General features: G+C 47.7%; 2 protein-coding genes across 2 annotated transcripts in view; one reads left to right on the top strand and one right to left on the bottom strand.

Annotated features, from left to right (window-relative positions):
- SNRNP35 (small nuclear ribonucleoprotein U11/U12 subunit 35) lies at nt 1-10,721 on the bottom strand. Its single transcript, XM_068244532.1, has 2 exons — nt 10,393-10,721; nt 1-1,249 (listed from the first exon to the last, which is right to left on the bottom strand). Exon 2 carries the CDS (start codon nt 1,244-1,246, stop codon nt 443-445), a length of 804 nt encoding a protein of 267 aa, XP_068100633.1. The 5' UTR covers nt 1,247-1,249; nt 10,393-10,721; the 3' UTR covers nt 1-442.
- RILPL2 (Rab interacting lysosomal protein like 2) overlaps nt 10,534-11,344 on the top strand; it is a 33,100-nt gene continuing 32,289 nt past the window's right edge. Inside the window, exon 1 of the mRNA XM_068244545.1 lies at nt 10,534-10,717. The gene's annotated coding sequence lies outside the window, so the exon portion shown is untranslated. The remainder of the gene's footprint in view (nt 10,718-11,344) is intronic.

Genomic DNA, 11,344 nt, shown 5'->3' with positions numbered 1-11,344 from the left:
TATACGGTAGATAGTTTATTTGAGCTACCACAAAACGAATAGGGCATGGACAACTTAACCCTGGCCTGTACATAGGACTACCTAAACTTAATCCGGAAGCTTATCATAGATCCCACCCACTCCATTGACTAAGTTGAATAGGTGTTTGCAACTCTTGTTACAGTAACCTACCTCCTAGATGGAAAACAGGAAGTGATAACATGGAGTACACCATCAGTGAACATTCCCAGAAAGCGTCTAAACATACATAGTACTTTTTACATAGACCAGTGCAAAGTAATATCATTGCATTAAACTGATTGCAAGAAGTTGGGCTTGAGGCAGGAAAACTGGAATTGTTAGCGCTAAAGAGTCCACACTGCCAACATGAAATAGTTACTTGCTGCATGACAAAGGTTACTCATTCATAAAACATTTGCAACAAAAGAAAAGCAGCAGTGCATTATTTTCTGTCTCTTTCTCTGCTTCTGTCCCTTTTACTTTCTTTGCTTCTGTCCCTTTTACTTTCTTTGTGTTTGTCTTTTTCATCTCTGTCCCGGTCTTTTCTCCTTTCATCTTTGCGTCTCTCCTGATTTGGTTCTTTGTCATACTGGCTCTGTGATTTATCATGCCATCTGACATCCCTTCCTCTGTCCCGTGAATAATCTTTCTTTCCTCGCCAGTCTTGAAGCCTTTCTCTAGATCGAGATCGGTGTCTTTTATCAGCAAAACCATCAGAATGAGCAATACCTGAATAGGCAGGCAAATTAATCGGCTTCCTAAATGGCCTGTCACGTCCTCCAAATCTCAGCTGTCCAGATTCTTTTTTACCGCCAAAACCTCCACCCAGGCGACGTGGAATCCATCCTTTCAGAACCCTTTCCAGTTCATAGTCCACAAATATTTCCCGCTGATCTATCACCAGCTTATTGGCATCTCTGTATGCTTTCTTGATGGCACTCTCTTGTTTATACTCTATGAACGCATAGCCTTTTGAAAATCCGGTGATTATGTCTCTGACCAACCGAAGCCTCTGTATATCACCATAACGGGAGAAGACCTCTTTTAGCTTTTCTTCTGTGGTTTGTTGGCTTAATCTAGCTACAAATAAGGTTAACAAAGGGTCTCCAACAACACCTTTATTGGGCACATAACGAGACAACATTGCCCTGAGGACAGCACGATCATGTGGTTCTTCATCTGTGCCATCGATACTTCCAGCCTTAAGAGGATGGTACGCCTTTGCGATGGGGGTCCACTCATTCATTTTCTAGAGGGAAAACCAGTATAAATCAGGCTATCAGAAATCGTAGTACACAAAAACTATGCATAATATTGAGTGCCATCAAACAAATGTGCCAGCGATTATGCAGTAGCCACATGGGACACAAATAGAGGAAGCAGAAGGAGCTGGAGACTCGGGTGGAGGGGGGTAGGGGCATATTAACATCTGGGATGACTGGGGCTGGGGGTTCTGTTGCTCATTCCGATATTGCACACCATTATTGCCACGCACCCAATCGATAACATCGACCCAAGATTTTCCAGCTTACCCGACCGATACATTTGTTTGGTCAGTGAATGTCCAATCATAATTGAAAGTGTGTACCAGGCTTTGGCTAAAAGGTATTTTTAGATTTGTGCCTGGTGATGGGCTTACAATGACTGCCAGGGTTGCCATCCAATGCCAGTGGAAGACCGCTTTACCCCCAATCTTAACAGACGAGGATAATATTCTTAAGGGGCCCATACACCTAACATTTTCCTGCCGATATACAGCAGATTCGATCACTGTGATCGAACCTGCTGTGAAACCATTGCGCAAACGCTGACAGAACGATAGATTTCCGTCTGAAATCAATCGTTTCTGTAGATTCCCGTCGATCTGTCCGTGCGGAAGATTTTGCTCAATCGCCAGCGGGTCGGGAGTGCGTCAATAGCGGCGTTCAAATGCCTGACAACCGACGCTAGCGGCAATACATTACCTGTTCCGGCAGGCGCGTGTCCCCTGATCTCAGCTGTCACTTCTCCTTGTTCAGCTCCTCCAGCTTCACTGAACTTCCTGTCCCGGCAGGAAGTTTAAACAGTAGAGCGCCCTCTACTGTTTAAACTTCCCCGGCAGGAAGTTCAGTGAAGCTGGGGGAGCCGAGCACGGTGAAGTGACAGCGCAGACCAGGGGACACGCGCCGGCCGGTGTAGGTAATGTATGGGGGGAGGGGTCAGCACCACCACAGATTGTGATCGTTTTCATGCTGCAATCGATTCACAATCTGTTTGCAGTAAAGGCAGCCATACGATCGCTCTCTGATCAGATTCGAGCAGAGAGGGATCTATCTGTTGGTCGGATCTGATGGCAAATCGACCAGTGTATGGCTACCTTTAGAATGAAAGAATATACCATGGTAACCACCACACCATCTAGTCAAATCTAATATATGAATAAACTTATAAACCTTTGGGAATTGTATTTGTACGCCTTATGACGCATTAACCAGTTATACACCATCTCAATTTCATACAAAATACTACACAGAACCACTTAGCCACCAGTCAAAGTAATGAGTGCAATGGAACCAGTACATTTTGGATCCAAAATGGTCCTTTCTCAAGCACTCAATGGACTGGTTCTATTGCAATAGTTACTTTAAGGTCTAAGTATTTGTATGTACTGTACTTTTACCTACAAATGTGAGATAGAGCATAGTGATTGCCTTTTATATTATAAAGGGGCCCATACACCTAACGATTTTCCCGCCGATATACAGCAGATTCGATCACTGTGATCTAATCTGCTGTGAAATCGTTGCGCAAACGCTGACAGAACGATTGATTTCTGTCCGAAATCAATCGTTCCTGTCGATCCGTCCGTGTGGAAGACTTTGCTCGATCACCAGCGGGTCAGGAGTGCGTCGATAGCGGCGTTCGAATACCCGACGACCAACGCAATACATTACCTGCTCCGTTGGCGCGTGTCCCCCGGTCTCCGCTGTCTTCATCTCCGCTCTGGGCTCCACTGAACTTCCTGTCCCGGCAGGAAGTTTAAACAGTAGAGTGCCCTCTACTGTTTAAACTTCCCCGGACAGGAAGAAGTGAAGCCAGCCGGAACCCGGAGCCCAGCAGGAGAAAGAGCAGCGGGGACAGAGGGGGACTCGCGCCGGCCAGAGCAGGTAATGTATAGCTGGCAGCTTCACAGATTGTGATTGGTTTCATGCTGAAATCGATTCACAATCTGTTTGCAGTAAAGGCAGGCATATGATCCCTCTCTGATCAGATTCGATCAGAGAGGGATCTATCTGTTGGTCGATCTGATGGCAAATCGACTAGTGTATGGCTACCTTAAGACAGAACTGTAAAATTGGAGCTTGCCAATTATGTCCCAAAGTATAACAGTTTATTCATATATTAGTGTACAGTGCAAAACTGACATACATCAAGGAATAAATGAAAAAAACTCTTCTCACAAGTAAATCCAAGTGCTGTACCTGGGTGGTGGGAGGTGGCAGGTGTGGGCGCCAGTGGGTGCACGGCCTTACGACCGTTTCGTAGGGCTAAACGCCGGGCTTCATCTGAGGTGGGATGTGCACAATGTGGCTATAACGGCAATGAGGCTAAATGCAATCAAAGGGTCGCACTTCCGGGTCGCTGCAGGGGGAAGGCCCCTCCCAGGTGATTGGTCCATGGATACTACCCTGGTTACGAGTGTGGTGGAGCGCACGGCCATTTAGGGAAGGCCATCTGAGCGCGTCAGTGATGATGCTGCGGTCAGGTGATCTCTGGCCGGGCGCCCGCCTCCCGCAACTACGTAGCAGGTCAGGGCTGTTGAAATGACAGCTGTTAGGTAGCTATGGCAACCCAGAAAAGCTCTGCGCTGGGAGTGAACCAGCGCATGGGGCAAAAATTATGAAAACAAAAATAGGAAACCTTCCCATAGACAAACTATGCAGGGAAAGGTTGCCTGATAGGCTGGACAAGCCCATTCAGCGAGAGCCTGCTGTACGTGGAGGCATTCTCACACGCATAGGCTGTTGGGCTTATGGGAGTTGCTGTGGGGCAAAGTAGAATGGACAAATGGAGGGAGGGGGGGGGGGCGGCGAGGGGAGGGATGCTGGTGTAGTGTCCCAAGAGGGTGACAAAAGGTGGGGAAGTGAAAGTGAAAAGGGGAGAAGAGAGAGTAAGGAGAAGGGGGAAGAGGATAAGAGTGAAGGGGTACACCAACAAGACATGTGCATAGAGAAGTAGTGAGTCGGATGTAAGACCAACAACACTTAAAGTAAGAGGCATGGCTCGTGCCGTGGCAGAAGTAGGCGTATCTCATAGGAATAATGCAAAACTATTTGGACAATAACTTTATTAGAAAAATTGTGCAAAGAGATCTCTTAAAGAGAACCCGAGGTGGGATTCTAAGAATGAAATCTGCAGACAGAGGCTGGGTCTGCTTATATTGCCCAGCCTCCGTTGCTATCTGAATCCCCCCTAAGTTCCCCCTGCGCTCTACTGTCCCCCATAAATCACAGCCGCGCTGTCGACACACAGCGGGCTGCGTTTACCTAGTTAGTGTCACTCTCGCCACTCCCCCCGCCTCCTGCATAGCTCCGGTACCCGCCCACATCCCTTCCCTCCAATCAGCGGGGAGGGAAGGGACGCGGGCGGGGACCGGAGCAATGCATGAGGTGGGGGGGAGCGGCGAGAGTAACACTAACTAGGTAAACACAGCCCGCTGCGACACACTGCGTGTCAACAGCGCGGCTGTGATTTATGGGGGACAGCAGAGCGCAGGGGGAACTTAGGGGGGGATTCAGATAGCAACAGAGACTGGGAAAAATAAGCAGACCCAGCCTCTGTCTGCAGATTTCATTCTTAGAACCCCACCTAGGGTTCTCTTTAAAAAGGAAAAATTAAAAAGAGAGTTATATATTAAAAAGGCATTATATAAATCCTAAAAAGGAGATGGGTGGGCCGGGCTATGTACGGCTGTACAAATTGGTCCAGTAAAAAAAAAAAAAAAAAAAAAAAACCCTACCAGGGCGGGAGCCAAAACGGGCAATCGCATCATGCTGCACAAGTTTTTGTATTCACCCTGCTGCTAATAAACTATAGTGCCATACTTTTTTCCTCTCTCCTGGACATTTTTGCATAGCTTTGCTTCATACTTGAGCACATAGTTTACTGGGTGTTGAAGCACAGTGACCTGCTAATTTCAGTGAGTCAGAGTGCCTGCCAGTTCTCCTAGGATTTGTATTCATATATTAGCAATGACACTGGTGTCAGTACTCACAAACAGAATTAAAGTAAACCCGAGGTAAAAGTGGTATGAAGGCTGCCATATTTGCTTCCTTTTAAACAATACCAGTTGACTGGCAGTCCTACTGATGTCTGGCTGCAGTAGTGGCGGAAGTACACCAGAAACAAGCAATCTAGTCAGACCTGACAATATTGTCAAACACCTGCTGCATGCTTATTCAGTGTCTATTGCTGAAAGTATTAGGGGCAGAGGATCAGCAGGATAGTCAGGCAACTGGAATTACTAAAAAAAATAAAATAAATAAATAGGGCAGCCTTGGGTTCACTTTAAGCAACTCTAAACCAAAATGTTAGTAAATGTCGGGGGGGGGGGGGGGGGGGAATGGAGGAGTGTGGCCTATGCAATGAGTAAACAGGGGAGCGAAAGGTAAGTAAGTGACTCACCATTCTAGGGAAGATGCATGGGATCTCTATTCCTCTTCAGAGTCTAGGTTTCCATGGTTGCAGTGCATCATTTATCACCTGACCTGCCATCACTGGTGGGATTACGGGATGACTGACGCTGCAGCTGGAATTAGATACTATGAGGCCAAAGAGGATGATAGATCCTGGGTGTCTCTACTGGCTGGTGAGGCACTTATTTCCCATCATGCACAGCGGAGTGAGAGGTGATGATCTGGTTACAGGGGGTCACCTCTAGCCACCTTTACTTGGGGAGGGGTATTGGCAACCGATTTATACTGGAGGCACCTCTGGATACCTGTGGATGGGGACAAATATTTCACCTCCACCCTAAAAGCTATGTAGAAGTATAGAAGGTAGAAAACCGAGAGCCTAATATAGTGTAGCTTGTATTGGAGGAGTGCGAATGATAATAATGAAACGTAAGTATTGTACTTACAAACCAGGGTTACCTCCAAGGCAACCACTGAAAAGGCAGGTGGGGAGACCAAGCCTGTCCCCACTCAGGATTAAGACGTCGCTCTCTGTGGATAGAGGAAAAAAAGAGGGTGTACCACCCTTCCACCAAGGGTGGATTCTTGATGTGTAGAGCTGTACAGAGGCGCCAGTAGGATAAAAGTCACTAAAACGTTTAAAACGTTCGGGATGCGGTGGTGGACCAGCCAACCCAAAACAGACACCGGTACTGTCGATTCAAGTAATAAATAATTTATTTATATACTCCAAAGGCAAGTTGCAACGCGTTTCACGGGCAAAATCCCGCTTCCTCAGGCAATAAACAACTGGAGTGATACACTAAAAAATGACGACAGAGATAAAAAGCAACAATTAGAAGACCGTGTGTGGCGTAACAGTATGACAATAATGTGGTATTGACAACCGTGACTTATACATAAGAGGATCTAATACCGTGACCCTGGAGTTATGTACTATACAATCTGTATCAATAAATAATGTGTAGCGAAGACGCCAAATTTATATGTTATCAATACTGGTATGTCCCACCATATAACTTTGGATTTTCAGACTTTGTCCCACCTCATACCAGTATTGATAACATATAAATTTGGTGTCTTCGCTACACATTATTTATTGATACAGATTGTATAGTTCATAACTCCAGGGTCACGGTATTAGATCCTCTTATGTATAAGTCACGGTTGTCAATACCACATTATTGTCATACTGTTACGCCACACACGGTCTTCTAATTGTTGCTTTTTATCTCTGTCGTCATTTTTTAGTATATCACTCCAGTTGTTTATTGCCTGAGGAAGCGAGATTTTGCCCGTGAAAAGCGTTGCAACTTGTCTTTCGAGTATATAAATAAATTATTTATTACTTGAATCGACAGTACCTGTGTCTGTTTTGGGTTGGCTGGTCCACCACCGCATCCCAAACGTTTTAAACGTTTTAGCAGGCGCGGAGCTAGGGGGGGGGGGGGGGTCGGAGTAGGACAGGTGCCCCGGGGCGCCGGGTCCCTGAGGGCGCCCAGCTGAGCTACAGGGGTTTTTTTTTGGGAGGGGGAGCAGCGCAGAGAAGAGGGAGAGCTGTGAGCAGCGGTGGAGAAGGGGGGCCATCTCCCCCCTCCTCTCACCTTGGGTGCTCTTCCTCCCTCACTGTCCCCTCCACAACTAATGTTCGTCCGGGTGGCTGGCAGCGGCAGGCAGGACTTACCTCCGTCTCGCTCCAGCGCCGGAAGTTCGGGTCCTGCAGCCGCTGCTCTGGTCTGGACTAGACCAGAGAGTAGCGGCAGATCCATCCGGCGCTGCGACGAGATGCAGGTAAGTCCCGCCCGCCGCTGCCAGCCACCCGGACGAACATTTGTTGTGGAGGGGACAGCGAGGGAGGGAGAGCACCTAAGGTGAGAGGAGGGGGGAGATGGCCCACCTTCTCCACCGCTGCTCACAGCTCTCCCTCCACTGCGCTGCTCCCTTCATGCTGGGGGACACACCTGACTACCTATTCTGGGGACATATACCCCCTGACTACATATACTGGGCGCATATATACCCCCTGCCTACATATACTGGGGACATATACCTACTGCCTACATATACTGGGGACATATACCCCCTGCCTACATATACTGGGGACATATACCCCCTGCCTACATATACTGGGGACATATACCCCCTGCCTACATATACTGGGGACATATACCCCCTGCCTACATATACTGGGGACATATACCCCCTGCCTACATATACTGGGGACATATACCCCCTGCCTACATATACTGGGGACATATACCCCCTGCTTACATATACTGGGGACATATACCCCCTGCCTACATATACTGGGGACATATACCCCCTGCCTACATATACTGGGGAGATATACCCCCTGCCTACATATACTGGGGAGATATACCCCCTGCCTACATATACTGGGGAGATATACCCCCTGCCTACATATACTGGGGAGATATACCCCCTGCCTACATATACTGGGGACATATACCCCCTGCCTACATATACTGGGGACATATACCCCCTGCCTACATATACTGGGGACATATACCCCCTGCCTACATATACTGGGGACATATACCCCCTGCCTACATATACTGGGGACATATACCCCCTGCCTACATATACTGGGGACATATACCCCCTGCCTACATATACTGGGGACATACACCCCCTGCCTACATATACTGGGGCATACACCCCCTGCCTACATATACTGGGACATATACCCCCTGCCTACATATACTGGGCGCATATACCCCCTGCCTACATATACTGGGGACATATACCCCCTGCCTACATATACTGGGGACATATACCCCCTGCCTACATATACTGGGCGCATATACCCCCTGCCTACATATACTGGGGACATATACCCCCTGCCTACATATACTGGGGACATATACCCCCTGCCTACATATACTGGGGACATATACCCCCTGCCTACATATACTGGGGACATATACCCCCTGCCTACATATACTGGGGACATATACCCCCTGCCTACATATACTGGGGACATACACCCCCTGCCTACATATACTGGGGCATACACCCCCTGCCTACATATACTGGGACATATACCCCCTGCCTACATATACTGGGCGCATATACCCCCTGCCTACATATACTGGGCGCATATACCCCCTGCCTACATATACTGGGCACATATACCCCCTGCCTACATATACTGGGGACATATACCCCCTGCCTACATATACTGGGGACATATACCCCCTGCCTACATATACTGGGACATATACCCCCTGCCTACATATACTGGGCGCATATACCCCCTGCCTACATATACTGGGCGCATATACCCCCTGCCTACATATACTGGGCGCATATACCCCCTGGCTACATATACTGGGGACATATACCCCCTGCCTACATATACTGGGGACATATACCCCCTGCCTACATATACTGGGCACATATACCCCCTGCCTACACATACTGGACACATATACACCTGGCTACATATACTGGGCACATATACACCTGGCTACATATACTGGTCACATATACCCCTGGCTACCTGTTCTGTGGACATCTCTACCCCTGGCTACCTGTTCTGGGGACATCTATACCGCTGGCCACCTATTCTGGGGACATCTATACTGCTGCCCACCTATTCTGGGGACACCTATAGACCTGGGGCTACCTATTTTTGGGGAACCACTGCTGTCGGATTGAGTGTATTTTAGGGAACTGCTGCCAGGTGAGAGTTGTCTACCATATTAAGGGGGCATTCTGCCTATTTATGTGAAATGCTGTCTATTTATGTGCCTCATGACTGCTGAATTTGTCTTGTTGGGGGCCTCATGGTTACCGAATTTGTCTTGTTGGGGGCCTCATGATTTGTTGGGGGCCTCAAGATCGCTGAATTTGTCTTGTTGGGGGGCCTCATGATTGCTAAATTTGTCTTGTTGGGGGCCTCATGATTGCTGAGTTGGTCATGTTGGGGGCCTCATGATTGCTGAGTTGGTCATGTTGGGGGCCTCATGATTGCTGAGTTGGTCATGTTGGGGGCCTCATGATTGCTGAGTTGGTCATGTTGGGTGCCTCATGTTTGCTGAATTTGTCTTGATGAGGGGGGGGGGGGGGGGGGCTCATGATTGCTGAATTTGTCTTGGAACATGCTGGAAGGTACATACTGAGGGAGGGTGGGTGAGCGTGAGCCTGCTAACTTCCTGTACATTTGGCTCCACCCATAACCACATTTATTATATGGTCACGCCCCTTTTTTGGCGCGGCGCAGCCTTCCCCTTAGGGGGCGCATTAATAGTCTTTGTCCCCGGGCGCTGAAAGCCCTAGCTACGCCTCTACGTTTTAGTGACTTTTATCCTACTGGCGCCTCTGTACAGCTCTACACTAAAAGCTATGTAGCCTAGGAACTGCCCTGGCCATACTAATATGGAACTACAATAAGAGGACAACAGAGATCGTGTAAGTTCTTAACTGCTTTTATGCGTTGATCTACAAAACAGTACATAACATATAAAAGTGCTGATGGCTCTATTAGAAGGGGGCAGGCATAATTTACAGTATAATTGAAATGCTCAATTACAGTGCTAGTAACGTAAATCAATACACACTTTGTTTATCTAGAGGTTCCTTATCTCCCATAAGGTTGCACACAGAACGTGCCCATAAAACACTCTTCACCCTAAGAAGACAGCCTTGATACAAATAACGTATGTAACAAGCGTTAATGTTAAAAATCACTTACCGCAATATCATAAATGTTATTTGCCCAAGACAACCCGTGGCGTTTCCGTTTGTGTCGCTTCTATGATTACGTCAACCAATCAGTGTGGGCTATCTCAGGCGGATATTGATAATTTGGAGTCCTGTGAGAATGACGTGTACTGACGGGTTTTTACTATTGATTGGCTGTGCCTGGAAAGTCCATCCTAGCTGGAGGGAGCGGTGTAAAGAATGCCGTTTCTATGGAAACAGCCTCTGAGCAGACAGCTGAAAAACTCTGCGGTGACTTGAGGAAGTGACAGAAGTGAGGACAATTCCTGTAGCCACCTCTGCTGCGCCCTTCTCTGGTATGGAACCGTCTGTGAGACCGTTTCTCAGTACGCTGCACTTTCTATGTAGATAGTAATCTCTGAAGCGGGAGAAAGCACCGGTTTGGATAGTGTAGTGGGCTCTGCCTCTGACACAGGAGACCTGGGTTCGAATCTCAGCTCTGCCTGTTCAGTAAGCCAGCACCTATTCAGTAGGAGAACTTGGGCAAGTCTCCCTAACACTGCTACTGCCTATAGAGCGCGTCCTAGTGGCTGCAGCTCTGGCGCTTTGAGTCTGCTAGGAGAAAAGCGCGATATAAATGTTCTGTGTTTGTTTGTTTGTTTGTTTTAATTATACCATCTATTCTAGGCTATTTGGTTTCCTTGACGCAGCACTTCGGCTGAGCTACGTATTGCCAGTAGAGCCAGAGGCCAGCATTTGTGGTTCTACATAATTTGTGCAGCGCCACGTCTGCCTTCTTATCTCTCTTCTGTCCTCATAACAAGGTCTAGCTGGTTTTATTAGCCCCATACTCCATATTTACCTGATAAAAATACAGGAAGTGGGTAGAATGGTAACCTGTGGACAGTCCCATTGCTATAGCCTATAGATGCAAGAAGCTTCTGGTTAATCTCTAAACCAAAATCCTGATTGTAAATGTCCTG

The sequence above is a fragment of the Hyperolius riggenbachi genome, chromosome 1, assembly GCF_040937935.1.
Source record: "Hyperolius riggenbachi isolate aHypRig1 chromosome 1, aHypRig1.pri, whole genome shotgun sequence".
NCBI classification, from domain to species: domain Eukaryota; kingdom Metazoa; phylum Chordata; class Amphibia; order Anura; family Hyperoliidae; genus Hyperolius; species Hyperolius riggenbachi.
Note: the sequence above shows the minus strand (reverse complement) of the source record. Positions and strands in the feature narration are given on the sequence as shown.

Coding starts and splice junctions, on each gene's coding strand:
- SNRNP35 (XM_068244532.1), bottom strand. CDS start 1,246: ATGAATGAGTGGACCCCCATCGCAAAGGCGTACCATCCTCTTAAGGCT.